At 32.1% G+C, this 19866-nt stretch overlaps 2 protein-coding genes and 1 non-coding gene across 3 annotated transcripts; 2 read left to right on the forward strand and 1 right to left on the reverse strand.

Moving 5' to 3' along the window:
- Positions 1-337: 337 nt before the first annotated feature.
- TRNAW-CCA (transfer RNA tryptophan (anticodon CCA)) lies at positions 338-409 on the reverse strand. The gene has a single exon. It is a non-coding gene; the product is annotated as a tRNA-Trp (tRNA).
- A 123-nt stretch (positions 410-532) lies between these two features.
- On the forward strand, positions 533-3809 carry LOC100775875 (RHOMBOID-like protein 8). Its single transcript, XM_003527872.5, has 6 exons — positions 533-853; positions 1174-1337; positions 2108-2271; positions 2353-2624; positions 2749-2875; positions 3416-3809. Exons 1-6 carry the CDS (start codon positions 579-581, stop codon positions 3533-3535), a joined length of 1122 nt encoding a protein of 373 aa, XP_003527920.1. The 5' UTR covers positions 533-578; the 3' UTR covers positions 3536-3809.
- A 13318-nt stretch (positions 3810-17127) lies between these two features.
- LOC100809357 (uncharacterized) lies at positions 17128-18842 on the forward strand. Its single transcript, XM_003526555.5, has 2 exons — positions 17128-17739; positions 17890-18842. Exons 1-2 carry the CDS (start codon positions 17392-17394, stop codon positions 18505-18507), a joined length of 966 nt encoding a protein of 321 aa, XP_003526603.1. The 5' UTR covers positions 17128-17391; the 3' UTR covers positions 18508-18842.
- Positions 18843-19866: the final 1024 nt, after the last annotated feature.

Genomic DNA, 19866 nt, shown 5'->3' on the forward strand with positions numbered 1-19866 from the left:
ATCAAGATTTCTCTATCAATAAATTATTGCTTAGGGCTCATAATACCCTATGTTTTTTTTAGTTCTTGTTAAAAAAAATATAAGCAATGTGGAAAGACAACTTCTACCTTAGGAAAAACTTAGTTTACCAATTAATAAAATTTTGAATCCAATTATAATGGTAGAATATATTTACAATTTCACTTTTAATAATAATTCTGAAACAGTTGTGATCTTATAGAAAATCCCTTTTGTAATAGCATAGGTAAAATAGTAACAGCATAGAATCCAAAAGAGAAAGAATTATGCAATGAGAGAAACAAAATAAATTAATCCGTTGGTAGCTACGGATCGGGATTGAACCCGACGTGAATCGAACACGCAACCTTCTGATCTGGAGTCAGACGCGCTACCATTGCGCCACGGATCCTGTTGCTAATATGTTTGCATAGTATTTAATTAATACTATTAAAATAACAAGCACAGAACAAAGCAGAAGTAAAAAGATTTAATTTCCCGCCAAACTCAACGAACTAATCGACTATTTTCTCTTTTGTATCTCTCTCTGCGCCTTCGAGAGAGAATCTTGAATTTCTGCGATGGCTGAAAGTTCGGAATGCATTGAGGTGAAGGTCTCTCCTGCACATGACCAAAGGATTCCGTTGATGAGATCAAGAAGAGGAGGACGGCGGCGGCGCGGCGACACGTGGGTGGTGTCGGTGTTCGTGATAATCCAGATCGGGGTTTTCATCGCCACCATGCTCGTCAACGATTGCTGGAACAATTCTCACGGCGATTGCGTTCTTCAAGCCCTCGGAAGGTTCTCGTTCCAGCCTCTCCCCGAGAATCCTCTCTTAGGTCCTTCTCAGTCCAAGTTCGTCACTCCTCTCTCGCTACCACGCTAATTTCTTTCTTCTATTCCATTTCCATGCCTTAATTAAACTTACTAATCCTTGCTTTTTATTAATGAGTTTCTTCGATATAGTTTTCAGTTTCACCAACTGTATTAACTATTTTTGCTATTATTCTCATTGTAACTTTAGTTTTGAAGCTTGGTTGATTCAATTGATCGATTTGCGATAAGAGGAATCTGGTTTGAGACATGAACAGAAATTGTATGAATGAAAAATATTCATTATTATTATAGTGTGTAGTTTAGGGTTTAGGATGGGTAACGTGGAGTTGTTAGTGCAGGTTGGATGAAATGGGAGCTCTTCGACGTAGCCTTTTGACAGAGCATCATCAAACATGGCGTCTTTTCACATTTCCATTTTTGCATGCTGGGGTCTTCCACCTGCTGCTCAATCTCTCCAGTGTCATCTATGTCGGAGTTAGCCTAGAACACCACTTTGGACCAAGTAATTCCTTATTTTCCTTGGCTTTCACGTTTCTATTCCACCTATCTATCCATTTTCATCAAAGAGATGCCAAAAAATAAACTGAAATATAGTTTAGAAATTTGATTAAAAGATTAAATACTATATCCACTTTTATACTCTAACCAATTAGAAATCCATATATATATATATATATATATAATACTCTTATTAAATGAAAATCATACCAGTGTGAATTAGTGGAAAGTGTAAAAACTTTTATAACAGGGAAATTAATCTCTAATTAGAATACATTTATATTTTTATCTAATCATAAATTTATATATAAAAATAACATGATTCATTTTTATAATAAATATTTTAAAATTCATATTTAAGATGCTTTCTTGGTTGTTAATGTAAAAAAAAATAGTAACATTGTATTAAAAAATAAACTCGCATTGTGGTTATAAATTCTTATAATTTTCTTATATTTTAGTTTTAATTCTTATATTTCAAAACTTTAATTGTGAGTACATATGCTTTTACAATTGTTAAAAATTAATCCCAACCATCGCGAGTCGTGAAATCCGAGGGGCCAACATCGTGGTTACATTTTGATTTTATTCGCTACAGGAATCAATTCTTAATTACTAGTTTTGAAACTACAGGGACTCAAAAACCGAAGGTTTAAAATGTATTGAGTAGACCAAAATTAAGAATTGTAGAAATTATAAATGTATTTGAAAAAAAGAGTTTCTGAAATGGTTTTCAGTATGTTCTAATTTGTGAACTTCTCCTTTTGTTTGCAGTAAGGATTGGTATAATCTATGCATTGTCTGCTTTTGTGGGTTCCTTGGTGGCTTCTCTTTTTCTCCAAAACATGCCCGCTGTTGGTGCTTCCGGTGCTTTATATGGATTATTGGGAACATTGCTTTCGGAACTTGTTTGGAACTGGAAATTTCATTCCAATAAGGTGCATCTCTTCTTCCTCTTGTTGCCTTTTCTCAATGCTCTGTTTGAGTATTGATCAACTTTCCTGATTAATTGGATGCAGATTTCAGCAATAGCATCATTAGTCTTTGTCTTTGTGTGCAACTTCGTCCTTGGTTTTCTGCCTTATGTAGACAATTTTGCAAGCATTGGAGGTTTCATATCAGGATTCCTTCTTGGATCTGTTTTTTTACTCAGCCCTCAGCTCCAACCAGTAGCTCCAAATAAAGGAGGTCTGATTGATTATGGTGTCAAAAGTTGCATCAAGCTAAAGTTGAAGCAAAAGCTGGACAGACCAGTTCTCAGGATTGTTTCTCTTATCCTCTTCAGCCTTTTGTATGTTGTTTTTTCCTCTTGTTTTTATTCATTAATTAATTTTAATTTGCATCGCTAGCTGTCTTCTATAACTCGTGCTTTATGGCATGCGTCAAATCTTTAGATGAGAACCTTCTTTTCGCAGATTGGCTGGTTGTCTTGTGGCAGTTCTTCATGGAATCAACATCAACAGTTATTGCACATGGTGTCCATATGTCGACTGTATCCCTTTTACAAGCTGGCACTGCAAAGACACAGAAACCTCTTGTGAGGTATATACGTTATACAGCTTACTTCTGGCATTTCTCAAATTAAAAATTCACAAACAAAATATCTATCACTTAGATGAATTCTCTGTTACTACTTCGTATCAACAATATATCAAGACCAATATGAATTCTTATAAACGGAATTCAAAATAATTTTGGCATTAATTATTTGCCAGTTTCTTACTGCGAAGAGAAGTCAACTGTTGGTTTGTTTACATTATTACTGGGTGGTCACATACTGCAAAAAAGTTAGTTAAATAGAATTAAACCAAAAGGGAGTGCCAATTACTGGGTGGTCACATACTGCAAAAAAGTTAGTTAAATAGAATTAAACCAAAAGGGAATGCCAACTCACTAACATAGACTTGCTGAATCGAACTTTAGGCAATGAACTAGCTATTTATTGTTTACCGGTGACCCAATATTAAATATAAAAGTCACCGCCCATTGGGCATTCACTGTATTAAGTTTAATTGAAGCTGTTGTTTCCTGAAAAGTAATGAATGCTTCTTGCTAATGCTGGCTATTGTGCGATAACTGCAGACAATGGTGAGCAATGCTCAGCTGACAATGACCTGTATTGGGAATGGCAATTTCCGAGTATTTCCTTTTACCAACATCTCCCGGGCAAGGTTTAATGATTTGTGCAATCTGATATGCTGATGAGACTAGTTGTTTCAATGATTCTTTTAGCACCAAAGTACCAGGAAATTCTCGATAGCTGATTTAGGTTTATGTCTTACCAAGTTGTCGTTTCCTTTTTTCTGAATATAAAGAAATAGGAGCTCAATTAGAAGCTCAAGGAAACTGATTTGACACAAATTTATATTAAGAGTTTGTGTACCATGTCTTTGGTTGTAAATACCACCAGGGTGTAACATTTCTAGTTCCTGGGCAAGATGAATCCTTTTCATGCTCGTAGAAAATTGAAGTTGTGGAAAAGCAAATGATTTCATTTCTTAATAATTGTCGTTTCTAATAATTAGATAAATAAGAATTTTTTTCACTTAAAAGTTTAGTTTTTCTCACTTTTCCTATTACTGGCATGTTGTCATTTTCACCCTACTATTTTTATTAAATCTGAGTGACAGCTGTGACACTTGGAACCACTTTTCCAGCCCCTGAATTTCGGCTTCGTCTGTTATATACTATAACTGCTCAGTATCTAACTTCCGCCGTAACAGCATAATTACATAATTGCATCTGTGAACTGTGCTCTGTTATTGAGTATGCCCTCGCCGCCGCCGCCGCCGCCACCACCGCATTTACAGTTAAAGGCCATCAAGCCACAAGTGAGTGCACTGACACTTAACAATCCAGTGTGGGCCTATGCCTACCAAATACGCATTGGGTTCAAAGTTTTTGCACATTAAAATGCCAAACCCTTCTGAGCAAATTGTGGATCCAACAAGTAAAATGGAGTAGGCTTGTGCGTCGTACTCATTGCCAAACCAACCAAGCAGATAAATACTTAAAAGAGAAATGTGTAGAAAATGTGGGAAATAAAGCAAGCTGCCACTTTCCTTCTTTCTTTCTTTTTTCTTTTTGGTAATTCTGAATTTTGGAATATAAAATAAAACAGTCACAGGGCTCCACTTTCAAAAAAATAAAATTGAAAATTCAGCTGAAAAATTTTCTAGTCTTTTTCATTGGTCCGTGGTACTGTCGGCTAGGAAAATATGCAAACTAGACTAGTGTACCTCAAGCAAAATCCATTAATATGCCCCCACAAATACTTGAACTGTGCATTTATATATGTGGTCTATACTTGAACTGTGCATTATATGGTGGCAGTAGTCCTAGCCCACTTAATACTCACTTTTTATCTTATGCACTGAACCAGCTGGTTGCATCTCCTTTTCAATTGATCCGTTAAATTTTAAGTGGAAAATCCAAACAAGAGAAACAAGCTTGATGGGTCTAAACTCCAAACTAACTTGAAAGTTATCACTGGGACAAATACAATTTTGTCTAAAAGCACTTGTCCCAAAGTAAGAAAGGTCAAAATTCAGGCACGTAAAAAAGGAAATATTGTAAGTTTGATTATCCAAGAATTGTTGCGTCCCTCCATTTCAAGATCAAATGGAGTGTGATTTATTCAATGTAGAGGTGTTCATGACATGGGTTACTCATAAATTCAAATTGACGTAAATTGATTCAAATAGTTTGAATTGTGTCATACATGTATTTGGGTCAAAATTGAAGTGAACTTATCAAAATTATTTATACACAAATTGAGTCACGAATTTATATTTATAAATTTGTTGACCCATTGAACTGACCTATGAATCGGTCATTAAAATATAAATTCTAATAGCAATTCAATTAATTCTAATACATTGACTTCAAATATGACCTCACAATGTAATGATGACAAAGGTGATAAGGATGATGATTCGAATGATGAATTTAGAATAAAAAATAAAGAAAAAAAAGGGGTGAGGTGAAAAAATGAGTTAGATAAATATTAGGAAGATGTTGAAGATGGTCACGAGTTTGACATTTTGAGTTAGTGAAAATTGAAAACATCCCAAATTTATATTTTTTTCCTGCATGATTAGAGATATATTGGTCATCCTATATCTGTGGTATCATTTGAATTTGCATTTAGTACATGGGGTAAAATTTTAAATTCATTTCGTAGATTCTTCTTAAGTCACACTACTGTTCAAGTTCTCATTTGTATCCAAAATTAGCTTAGATTTGGTAAGCAAAATGTTAATGACTTACAGTTGAAATAAATAAAGCGGAAAATATTGAATCATATATGTAATTTCTTATTTTATTTTTTATATTTGTATAAAATATCAATTTTTGTGCTAACAAGGTTGTGTTTAATTTTTTAGAATTGTTTGATTTAACTTTAAATACTGTTAATAATAAGACTCCAAGTGTTGAAACTGTAGTGTTATGATTACTTGTGTTGAAACTTACATTACTTTCAAATACATTATTATTTATTTCATCTTTTTTCATATTTATTTTTTACAACAAATCTGATTATAACAAAATTTATTACAAGAAATTAATTTGTAAGAAATAATTGTTGTCTAGACTGTTATAATAAATCTCGTTAAATAATATTTTATTTTAATTTGTATTAGTCTATTTTAGAATATTATGTTAATGATATTATATTAATTGTATTAAATATTTAGATGAATTATAATATAAAATAATAATTTTAAAAAATTATTTATAAATAAATTAAATTATAAAAAACAAACCGATTAAATTAGATGAAAATTAACCCAAATTTATCCACAAACACCTCTAGTATCAAAGTTGACCCCGCTCCGCAAGTGACAAGTCAGAAGCTCGTGCTTCATCAGCATTCGGTGACAAGCTTGGCGACATGTGGCATCTTCTCATCACGGTGAGGTAAAGGAAGTTGAAGGTAAAATCACATATCAGATTCACAATCATGAAAAAAGGTAGTTCCAACACCCTCTCGCCTGTGGCTGCCCACATAAAAAGGCCTCCCTATGTTGCCGCATTCACAGAACCTATGAGCACTAGCATTCCCTAGCTTATATCATCATAGACCCTAACCTATGCTATACACTAAAAAACTTGATCATTGGGTCCTTTCCTCTCATATAATAATTTCAAACCCTTTTACTTGTTTCTTAACAAGTAATATGCTAATTCGTTGACCCTTAACGAGTTCCATTCCCTTTTGCTTCTCTTGTGTCTCACACGCGTTCTCAAGCACACAGGCAAAACTAGTCCCGCATACACTAAGTGACCCCATAGATATCAACTAGATGCTACTTGAAAGGTGTGGAAATGATGGATTTTTACGTATATGCTTAGGAAGCCATGAGAGGTAGATGATAGTGGACGTGTTTGCGCACAGTTACTTATCCTTCTCTTTAATCTTCTCTAATCTCTTTGCCTCCCACTGTGTCCTTCATAAGTATTCAAGTAATCAGACACAAAGATGTTGGACCAAAAAAAAATAGTCTGACTACATCATCAATTGTGATTAATAATAATAAATAAAGTATATGGTAACTTTTATTATGTATCAAGCATCTCTGTCACCTTGTCACGCTGTATCTCACTTCTTTTTTTACCACTCCAAAATGAAAATACGATTAGATGCATGGAGTTTTCTAATTTCTTTAATTGTTTGCTAATTTTATTAATTATTATAACGATTAACAATTTTAGCCTGGAGAAGAAAAGATCTCTCAAATAATTGCACTGCATGATTGGCTGCAGAATATTTATTTTGTTTTCATTAATTTTAAACTGTTTCGTGAATGAAATATGAAGTGAAGTTTTTATGATAATAAAGTCATTAGGTGGCCCAGGCGAAAAGAAATCTTTAACTTTAGAAGGTTGAGAATATAATTATCATCCAGTTGTTTAGTTTTGTGGATCCCACTTGCCCCATAATGCTAGCTACATATTACACTTTTACCTTAGCTTTAGAATACTTTTTCCCTTTTCTCAAACAGAGCAGGGAATAAGTTGCTCATGTTTGTGATAAGTTAGTAGTGGGAACATCTTCATCCTACAAATACAAAAGTGCCCTTTATGAATTATGATTAATTAATTGAAAAAATAAAAGACTATATATTTTCATTTAATTTGGTAATTTAATAGCTATATTAAAATGAGTCATGTGATGAATAAATGTTCTAAGTACATGTGGGGAGACACTTATGGCTCGGAGTTCGAAATTCGAATCTTATTCGAAGTACTTGTGTCTAAAATTAATCATGCTATCAGATGCCCCATAACATAGATTGAAAAAAAGAAGAAAAAAAATCAGACTCATCATTCAACTGAAATTTTGATAAACTAGTTAAGTGTTCGGTCAGATTTATTTAAAAAATTAAGCAATCCAAAATCAATTAAACTTAGATATAAAGAACTAATTTAAAGAGTTTTTTTTTATGTTTTGTTTTGTAATTTTTTATATTTTTATTTTATCAGAAAATATTTTTAACCAATGAGGACTTAATGCCATGTTATGAAAGTTCACCTATGAGACTCGCTTATAAGTTATCATCATTATTATTATTATTATTTAGTTTAATATTATTTTTTAAAAAAAATTATAAGGCATGTATTATGATAGTTTTATTCTAATTTAAAAATTTACCTTTCTTAATTTATTACTTAATATATTATACAATATTAAAATATATTTAATTATTACATTTTTATCACAATTTAATTACAGTTAAATTATTAAAATCGTAAGTTAAAGTCTTTATCAATTCAACAATAGAGTCTCCAAAAAAATTCAACAATAGAGTCTCCAAAAAAATTCAACAATAGAGCTGTTCTAAAAAATATTACGTTGTAGCATGGGAACATCTTGTGGTAGGCGAATAAAATATAAAGTCACCCTTGTGAAGAGAAAGTGAATAAGTTGGTATTTCACCCAATGAACTTGCTCCCGCTTTTAGGTACCGGTTGGTGCCATTGTGCAAAAGAATGCGGTTAAACAGATATAATTGAAAATGTTATTCTGATTCTACAATTTAATAGTAGAAATAAAATAAACTGTTAGAATTTAAACTTCTCTCTCTCTATATATATACACCCTTAATCCAGCTAAAGTATAATCTCATGAAGTAGGTTTAGAAGTGTTGTGTTTTTTTAAGAGTATTCCAAAAGACAAAAAAGTCTTGTATTGTCTTATAATAGTTTTGGTTTAAGGGATTATATATCATTTTGCCTAGAAAATTAATTTACTAAAAAAATTGTTTTATTTAACTTGTTTTTTTTAAAATATAATACTTTTTATAAATATTTTGGTTCATGTTACTTTTTTTGGGTGAATTTTTGGTCCATGTAACTAAAATAAATAAACTAAAATTAGAGCTAATCATAATAACAAATTCCTTTTTATTTTATTTACATGGTATAGCATATATACTAATCTACGCATTAATTTGTTTACCTTTCTAAAAGCAATGTTTTTCAGTTGCATATGTAGCTTTACTCCAAAGTTAACAATCGTGTAAAGAAAAGACTGTATATAAATACATGATTGGTCATAATACATAAGCAGTACAGCACGATTAATTAATTTCTTCAAGCAGCGTAGTAATTCATGGGAAGAAAAAAGGGTAATCACAGTAGCGATGATGAATTCATGGTGCTGTAAAGGGAGGGTGTCAAGCTCCTATCATCAGTTTGCCTGTTGAATCTATTTTCTCCTCAAGCAATTTTGGCTTTAGACTGACCTGAAGAAAAATAAGTTAAAAGAGAAGCATAAATCATTAACAATCATGGAAACAATTGTTCGACTAAGTTTTAATAGAGTGCATAAAGAAACTACTATAATTTTATTTTATTTTTTAATTATCAATTAATTTTTGTTAGTATAAAAATTCCAACTCGTGATTTCTCTTTTTTCACTTCTCCACTCATCACCAAATCAATCTTATTATAGACTTCAAGCTACTACAAATTTAATTTATAGTGCAACGTGTTGTGAATGAACTTCATTTGGAAACCTTAGCACCATCAATATATTATATCCAGGTCAAACTTTTTGTTAGAGGCTAGTTTATAACTTAGCCTAGACTCACGTTAAGTAAAATTAGTTTTTGTTGAATAAGTTAGAATAAAGTTTATTTAAAAGTTTATTAAGTTAAAAAAAGTTAAGTGATTAAAAAATCCAAATATACTATGCCAATATATTTAAATAAATAATAATAATAATAATAATAATAATAATAATAATAAGAATAAGAATAAGATTATTATTGTATTAAATTTATGTTATAATTTTCTGAAATTATATTTGCTAATATATTAAAAACAAAGCTTATTGACCAAGGGTTGGATTTAAAAATTATGAAGACTTATGTAAATTTTATTCTTATTTTTTAGAATTTAAAATAATTAATTCATCCTCATTTTCTAAAATTTTTGAATTATAATATTATTAATTATAGTTTTTTTGAATAAATTATTAACTAAATTTTTATAATTAAGTAATAATGTTTACATTTTTACTCTGACAATTCGTCCATTAAATCATTACTATTTTTTAATAAAGATATTTTGAAATTATAATTTTAGTTTTGAAAAACTTGTTATAATATTGCAATTAGTACTTTATAAGTATCGTATTCATTTTATATATAAAAAAAATCAACATTTTGGTATAGTTAATATATACTTTTGATAAGACATCAATTTGTTTTGTTAACACTTTTTCCAACACCTTTAATTCTAGGGAAAAGTTATATCAGGATCTTCAATATTAAATCAATGCTCATTAAATCTTAATTTTTTTTGGATTAATATATTTTTCTTTTCAAGTCATCCTCAATTAGAAGTTTCAAATGTTGTGGTTCGAAATAAAATTGAATGCTGTTATATATTCTAAATAAAATGTTAAGAAAAATATTTTTCAATAAAAGAAAGCAAATTAATTTAATAGTTATATAAAAGATGAAGCATCATATTATTCCAAAAATAATTTTAAAAGAGCTAATCTTTATCTTTAACCTTTATTTTCTTGTAATTTAATAGTTAAAGATAAGTATTAGATTAAGGAGAATGAAAAATGAAGATAAAAAATAACTTGATCTCTTTGAGTCGGATTCTCTCCATGTATCATGATATTCCAGTAGGAGAGAGAGAAAGATTTTACACGTCCACTATAATTGTGAGCTAACTAACAAAATATTTGATTTGTCTTGAAACAACCATGGTTTATGCTGACTAACATATAAATTTAGGTGTAGTAACTTCTAATTTATTTTAGAAAGCTAAATGTTAAACAATGTCTTTGTGACATTGATTAAAGAACCGAAATCAGAAAATTTTATTAGAATACGTATAATTATGTTGTTTATGATTTTTGTTCGTTCTCTTATAATTTTTACAATAAATATTTTTTTTTTAGATCTTTAAGGTATGCTCTAAGAGCATTAGTTAACAAAAACTCTTTTAGAAATACTAGTTTTTTTTAAAAAAAAAATATTTAATAAATCTCACTATTAAGTGTATTTTTAAGTTAAGTCATTTTTTTATAAAAAAAAGGTAAATTAAGACCTTGAAAAAAAATTTACTAGTTAAATAGGTGAAGTTTAGCTTAACTAAACAAGTTAACTCAAATCTTTTTAAAAAAAGTCTTAATTCAAAAGTCGTTAGATTTTTATTTGATAACTATCGTAATTAGGACTTTAGGCTTTCAGTAATATTTAAGATATTCCTACAAATTTTGATTCTTTAGACTGTTTATAAGACTAATTTTTAATCGGGATTAAGTCACATTTAAAATTCATTATATGATATCCCTTTAAGCAGGAATTTACATGAAAAACCAAAAAGAAATTTGTTAAAAAATTTAGGCAAAATTGTAAATTTGGTCTCTCTATTTGTCTCAGAATTCGATTTTGGTTCTCCTATAATTTAATTAACTAATTTAGCCCTCCAATTTTTTGCAATCCCGTTATTTTAGTCTCCAATTCCAAAATTACACGTTGACGGTTAATTGTTTGTCTTGACTACCATGTGTCGCACTTTTATTGGATGTTGACCGCCATGTGTCGTGCTTTTATTTGACGTTAATTTTGTGCACCTAATTGATGCCAACCTCCAATAAAAACGTAACATGTGACGATCAACGTCCAATAAAAGCATTGCACGTAACGATCAAGACAAACAATTAATAATTAACCTTTAATTTTGGGGTTGGAAATTGAAATAACAAAATTGCAAAAAAAATAGGAAATTAAATTCCTGAATTAAATTATAGGAGGATTAAAATTAAAGTCTAAAACAAATAGAAAGACCAAATTTACAATTTTACCTCAATTTTACCACAAACTCTGGTTAGATTAATGAACAGCCACATTATGATAAGCCTATCTACATGGTTGAAAGTGATACAAAAGCACAAATTAGCAAGCATTTGGGGTTACTTTGCTACACCCTTTAGAATTGTCCTAAACGAAAGTGAGCTTTAGTAGAAACTCTCTTGTCAGAATTTAAGGCCAAGAAGAAGGAAACAAGTGTCAATGGTCCCCTAGAAATCCAATTGAATTGAGAATTAATATGATAAGCAAACTATCAAGATTAGACTTACCAAGCTACAACACAACCTAACTCGGCTGAAATAGTTGGATGCATATTATGCTCTTATCTCTTTATTTTTTTATTAATAAATATTAATTTGTTAATTTTGTTAAAAATATTAATTAAAAAAATTTAAACTCGTAATCTTTTCTTCTTTTTTCTCCCTTCAGCCTACACCATTTTCCGACCCCTAGATCAATCTGATCTCTCTGCTCTTATCCCTTTGTTAAATTTTCCTACTGAATTTTCTATGTAAACAATCATTCCTCTGTATCATTTTCGATTCTTTGAAGCTGTGGACCATCCAGTTGTGTCAATCTAAGAAGAGCATTAAGGGCCAAATGAAAATAATCTTCTACCGTGAGACTTTTCTAGATAAAAATCATGATGAGGAATATGAAAGAGATTTCGACACCCAAATCCATCCGTCCAATGTGTTTACTTTCGGTCAATGAATGGACCCACATGAGGATTGCCAACATTTATTACGTTCACATTTTGCAAATTGTAATATATGCAACTATATATTATATGCAATGCATGCTCAAATACTCGTTACATTTCATTGGTTATTCCTTCCACCAATTAGATATTTAAAGCAATTCCAATAACTACCCATTGTTCTTTTTGGTTATTTTCATTGATTCCCACATGGATCGTAGGTGGTTCCTCTTATCTCGTTGAGGAAATGGAACCCTTTACCCTAGACGAACAAACAAGCCCTTGCCCACCACCGGATCTTATATCCACAACTACTCCTTTTGACTAAGCAACGTTTGGATTCTCATCAGTGGTTTTGTTTGGCACGCAAGAATGGGAGGGTTCTTTAATTTTTGGTTTAGTATAAAAATACTCGAGTTTCATATTTGCTGTTTGTAGGTATACTAACACTAGTTTGTTTTCTTTTTCATTTTAGGGAGAGGGTAAATGAGAGTCATGTTGACTAGTTGCAAAGCCTATAATATTCTGTGGTAAACCATGATTTAGGACTATAATTGATTGTTATCACGTGGATAACAATGTTACTACTAATTGATTAATTTTACCTTTCCGAGGTATGATTTGTTAAGAAATTGGACGTCCAACCGTTAATATATATAACACGAAAGACTTTCCATCTAATTTCTTAAAATAAACATGTCACTACAGTGACCTTTATCAATTGCCAACAAGTTCCTTCAATAATACTGTAATTAATTTCATCTTAAATAGCCACTTTAATATCATTTTAAAAACTAATTTATATGGCAAAAATATGCATTTATTAAAACCTATTTTTTTTATTATTTCTGTTATTGTCAAAACAACAATCGTTTTTTTAAAACTATTTCGAACAAAGCCATTTAAAAAGAGGTCAATGGAAGACTCGACTGCAATTAGGCTGAGATAAGCCATTTCACATAAATTTGGCCTCATCATAAGGATCTTGACTATAAAAGATACACAATTTCTACGCTAACTTTTTTAATATTTTGGCTAGCTAAATGTTATTGGCAAAGGATTCCCTTTCAGTGTAAGCAACCAAATCAAGTCCTTATTTAGAAGATTTTTTCCTTCAGCTTGCTTTTCTTGTTCAAGGACTCGAACAACTTCTGAAGTGAAAATGTATTCTTATTATATGCTTGACAATATTATCTTTAGATATATTAAAGTTTAAACAAATTATGTCAGTTGTAATATAAACTAAATTTGTTGCATACACTATGCATGTAGTATTAAATTTTTCTTTATCTTTTGGTCTTTGATCAACACTCCTTGAACAAAAATTCTGTCAATGGCCTGCATGCATCTCCTTGCTCCACCGTTTTAAGTCATTGGAAAAGAATTGAATCACTCATTACGATGGAGTCTGACATGCAAATGGAATGTGAAACGATGAATAGTATATTTTGCATCATACCTTCAATTTGGAAATTGATGAGTCTATATACCTTCAATTTGATTCACTAAAGCATGCATTCCCGTAATATGGTGGACTGTTGATATTGTAAATATTTTGATGCTTTTTTGAGAAAACATGACTTTCAATGAAAAACCACTTTTTTATGATTAAATGTCCACTCACTCCATCCTGACATCATCATTTTTATAGCAAAATTATCACATTGATATTATTCGGATTCTAGCAGACATGTTTTGGACATTCTTAGGATGATTTTGTTGATTTGAATGCACCAACGTTACTTACGCATGAGAATTTGCAAGGGGCAAATTCATCTTCATAAATAGAAAAGCTCAAGTAGCTTTGAGGCTTTTAGCAATATGCGGTGATTTATGCGTAATACAGAGATGTAAAATGATAAAAAGAAAATGACTCGTGTCATACATGTAAAAACATTTTTAATTTTAACAATATAAGATATTCTGGTGATCACTCGTCAGCATCAAAGGGTACTTACTTATATATATGACGGTGACAAATTTTAAAAATATATCCAAAATATTTTCCGATGAATTCATTTTAGTCACTTAAATATTATGGAAGCAACTTAAACATATTCACTATAGAATTAATTAAAATATATTTTATAATACACTGTCATATAATATAGAACAACATATAAGATAATATCATTTTAATTTTTTTTATAGTAATTATGCATGTTTGTTAGGGTGCTTGCAACTCACATATATTTTATTTTTACACTAAATAGAAGGTTAAAACATAAAAGTAAAAATAAAAAAAATGGAAAAGAGGTAGTATAAGCACATGTGAGTTGACACAAACAACTAAAGATTCCGAGTTAACTCTCATTTTACATATTTTTATTTAATTGATAAAGAAAAACGTCTTACTGTGACTATATGTTTTTTAAAGGACATGTACAACTCACATATGCCCTATTTTCACTTTAAATTAGAAAAGGATGTTAAAACTAGGTAGAATGCTTCATTGTTGACAAAAAAATCATATCCAAATCAAAATACTAAAGATAAGTCAATGCCAATTGACACTAGTTAAAAATAGGATTCATTCTCATTTTTACGGGTTTAGATTTCTCTTAAAACCACTAAAAATTCTGTTGTTAGACAATCATTCTCAAGAAAATTTATTGATACATAAGTGATAATTAAGTAGTTGCAATTAAACAAGATTACATGTGATTTAGGTTTATACAATAATCTTTTGAGTGAACCTTTATTGTAAGTCTAACATGTCATTAATACTCTATCCAGTAAGAGTAAGGTGTCTCCTTTTTATAATTAAAAAATATTAACAACACGCACACAATTTATATAAATATATTACCCTCCATGATAATAAACCAAAAAAAGAAAATACATTTTTCTACTTCAGTTTCCCTTGCTTTTCATTCCCCCTCCCCCTAACAAGCTCAAGTTAAGTATCATATTAGTCCAAATTCACAATAGCTTACAACTTTTACTTGGTAGGTTTAAATCTCTTTTTAATTGTTGTATTTTAATATTTTTTTATTTGTGTCTTTGTAATTTTTTTATTTATTTTAGTTCTTCTAAAATGTGTTTTTTTTTTTAAATACTTTAAATAACTTTTTTATTGTTCAAAATATTTTTGACTGTTAAAAGCGTTATATAAAATATTTTAATAACCAAAAATTAAATAAACACATTTTATAAAGATTTAAAAAAAATACTAAACTGCCCGGAAGGAAAAATATATTTACACCTACTTAGTATTTTCTTCAACACAGGTGCTTACTGGTGAAATAAAATTTCCGACACGAATTCAGCTTTTTGTAAGCTGCCATTGTTGTGACGGGTGCCCATATTAATTCTCTTGTGCAATCTCTTCTTTACCTATCTCCAATTCATTATTTACTTTCCAATGAAATCTTTGAAGACCAACATACTTCTAAGATGTCCCATTCTCCAAAAACCCACGAGCACTCGTTTCAACCAAAATTTAATAAGATGTTACATTACCCAATGCATAATTTAGATTGCTCGGTAATGGTCCCCCATTCCCCTCTCTTCCAACTACGAAAATAAATAAATAAATAAAATAAAGTCATCTATATAAATAGCAATTAGAGTGTATATATATATAGCAAAAAGAGAGGGAATCACACACATTACATATAATTTTGCCAATAGAATAAAAGAAAGAAAACATTTCGTGGCATTCAATTAGTGACTTAAAACGATCAATCAATTAAAACTCATTCGGTATGATGCACATATTATGGGACCCAGTTGCAATACTGAACAATGATGAAACTATGCAGCTCAAAATCCTTTTCCTTTTTTTCTATTAATATATCTGTCGCTTGATGGGTAGTGAGGCCTACTCAATCAATGGCATGGGCATGTATAATTTAGTTTGCTAATGGCTTGAACAATATGTAATTAAAATGATAATACTTCAGATTTGGATTATGCAACTTTGGAGTTAGTGCTCGAAATTAAATACTATACTCAATAGAGGGGATTGAGAGGAAGGTATGAGGAAGCATCATTCTTTTTTGTCCAAAACCTAAGGTAATGAAATACTACTACTTGTAAATTATAATAAAAGTGGTAAAAGGGCTCATATGGTCTCAAAAGACTGATTCAATGTATGGTAGAAGATTACGAAACACATTAGTACAAGCAGCCTCATCATTCCATTCCACCAGTTCCTTCTTCTTTTTGGAAAAACCAACAGAACCAATACTATAGTCTAGGAAAAACAAAACCGCAAATTTCAATAGAAAAGAGTTGAACAAGAGCCAGTACATTTCAGTAGCTCGAGGAAGAATTTGAGGAAAGAAGAGGCCAAAACAAAAGCGTGACCACCACCCTGTATCAGAACGCAAAACTCATGTTTATACAAACAAACAACCCAGTCAATCCAGTCAAACCTTGCATCACCCCACCCACGAAAATCTCAACCTTGCTTCATATTTTTAAATGAAAAAATATCAAAATCTCACTTACTTGCTGCCTCTTCCACGGCTTCTTGCCCTTAGTGATATGTATCTTATACAAAATAATGAAAGCAATCTCAACCCTTTTGAGAATTGTTCAATTAAAGGTTGACAGAAACACAAATTGACCTTGTTAATCCTCCTTTATCGTCTGATCTTCCGGACTGATATATATATTATTTTTAATTCTTTTTAATTTGGAAAGGTCTTTAATATTAGATTTGATTTTAGATTTTAACTTGGTGTGTTGCTTTGTGTCCATTAAACAATGAAAATGGCATATTACCAATCATCCTTTCACCTATGTAGGAAACACCCATCATTGCTCCCAACAATCCTTTTCAACCTTAGAAACCTGAGCTTCCAAGATATTCCATTCTTCCATTCTTTTCACTTTTTGGGTCCTCTTTCCTTTCTTTTCCACTCCATTCCCTTTATGCCTTTCCTTCTTCTTCCTCCACACTCTCTCTCTCAATTTAAATATCTCTACCCTCACCCCTTCACTTCCCCTTCTTCTTCACCACTCTCTTCAAAAATATTAATATTACTACTAATTTGTAAAACCGTATTAAAATGGATCCCTCGTCCGTAAACGGCTTCTACTCGTTCCTGACGCGAGGAATCGACGATCTAGAGAGCGTGTTCCTCAGCACAAACTTCATGTCAATTCAATTCCTCCAAAGAGCACTCTCTCTTCTAAGATCATTCCACACCCAATTGACTCTCCTGGTTCAGAAACTCCACCTCCCCGTCGGCGACAAATGGCTCGACGAGTACATGGACGAAAGCTCCAAACTCTGGGACGCCTGCCACGTCATCAAGTCCGGCATTTCCAGCATCGACACCTACTACTCCGCCGCCCTCAACATCACCTCCTCCCTCGACTCCCACCGCCCCATCACCCCCCAACTCTCTCGCCAGGTCACCAATTTTTCGTTCTCTCTATTTGTTTTAACGTGTATCCTCCTTCGAAACAAAACAAAAAAAGATTCTTTTGAGAAAGATTGCCTTCCAAACAAGGTAATATTGAGTCGGATATTAAATGTGGACGCTTTTGTTTGTTTGAAACAGGTAATAAGGGCGATAGCAGGGTGTCGTCGGGAGGCGGTGGGATTGGAGGAAGAGAACAGAGGATTAATGGAGGCGAGGATTCAGCCCTTGTCGCTTCGATTTGAGGAGAGAGTGTCGATCGAGTCCAAGTTGAACGGGTTCAACGGGTTCAGAGGGGTGCTGTACGCAATGAGGAACGTGAGTTCGTTGCTGCTTATGGTACTTCTGTACGGACTCGTCTACTGCTATGGTGACTCCTCGGACTTCGTGCTGGGAGGGTGCGGGTACGAGGGCTGCCTGTTCCTGGGATCGGCGTTCATGATGTCGACTGCGAGGCTGCAGCAGCGGGTGGCGGCGGAGATCGGGCACATGGGCGGCGCGCAGGGGATGCTGCTGCACGAGTTTCGGAGGTCGAAGGTGGCTATGGAAGAGCTGAGAGGGGAGTTAGAGAGAAGAGGGTCTCAGGGGGGAGTGGAGTGGGAGAGTGAGGTTGCTATTAGAGAGAGAGTGGAGAATCTCAGAGCCTGTTTTGGGGTTCTCAGATCTGGGGCAGACAACATTGTTGCTCAGCTTGATGATTTCTTTGACGAGATTGTCGAAGGAAGGAAGAGGCTTTTGGACTTTTGCAGTCATAGGTGAGTGAATCAGGAGAAACAACATTCACAAATTCAAAATGGAATAGGTGTCTCTGGCTGCCTACAAGAAAAACAGAAAAAAGAAAAAAGAAAAAATAGAAACAAAGACAAGGTAGAAGAATAGTTGATGGGGTTGTTGTACCTTTTATTAACCCTTTCTTTAATTATTATTATTATTATTATCACTTGGGTCTTTTTTTGGGGGGATTTTCACAGTTACCACGGCAAGTCTTTTTCTTCCCCGCATAAGCATGTAAAGAAGGTTCTCTCGAATTGAATGTGGTTCTGGGTTTGAAAGCAACATTGACAATGGATTAATGAATGAATGAAATGGAATTATCTTCTTGCATGAGAGAGCTAAGTTAAGCTTAATTCTTTGGGAAAGAAAGAAACTTCCATTCCCCCTCTAATTGCAGTCAGGGAAGAAAAAGACAAAAGTGTACAAGGTGTAACAAGAAAAGTTAAAAAAAAAGAAGAAAATTTTAAGACACTTATATGACTGCGCACAGTGTGACAGTGTGTATGTACGGGGGGTTAATTTTAAATTGGCTTTCTTTTGGCAGTGATTGAATTATTAGTATTTTTTTCTCTTTATTAAGAATGAATTTGAAAGAAAGAGTTTTGGTTGGCACGGAAAATGACTAATCATTCGTTATAGTCCTGAAAGAAAAATGGGAAGGGAGGGCTTAGGACTGTAGAGAAAAAGAAGCCACTCTGAGATTCCTGGACTGCTTTAACGTCAAAGGCAACTTCTTTTGCTCTTGGGAAGCTTTTGTCTGATTCGGTTTCACATTGAAAGCAATGGAGATGATGATGATGAAAAACTTCATCTCACCACATTCTCCCATTGCCTGACAACAACACTCTTTCTCTCACAATTTTGTTCTGTTTCAAAAAATTTCAACTTCCCCTTTTTGGGGTTTTGGGATGTTTAATTAATATGCCACAAAAAAATTTCAGCGGTCACTTTCTCACTTCTAACCGTATCTCATGCTTTTTGTCCCTTGCCGCAAATTCATGCCTTGCCTCCTCACAAGGGTTCCACATGAATGATGCTTTAAAACCAAACAATAAAATAAACATTGAAAGTGTACACAGACACAGACAAAAGAACAAAACAAGTGTAATATATTGGATATCATCCAGCATGCCTCATGCCTCATGCCAGAAGGGCAGAATTTGTGTTTAAAGCAATGGTTAAAAGTACAGCGGTTGATATAAAGAATGACAGCTTGTCAAATAAACTTTGGTTGAACCTGAAGATGGCATTCTCATATTTTAATTCATACTATATGCCCATAAACAGGAACAAGCACAGAAAAACATCCAATGAAAGACTGTAAAATAATTTCATGGTCACTTC

Source organism: Glycine max, chromosome 6 (assembly GCF_000004515.6).
Source record: "Glycine max cultivar Williams 82 chromosome 6, Glycine_max_v4.0, whole genome shotgun sequence".
Classification (NCBI taxonomy): Eukaryota; Viridiplantae; Streptophyta; class Magnoliopsida; order Fabales; family Fabaceae; genus Glycine; species Glycine max.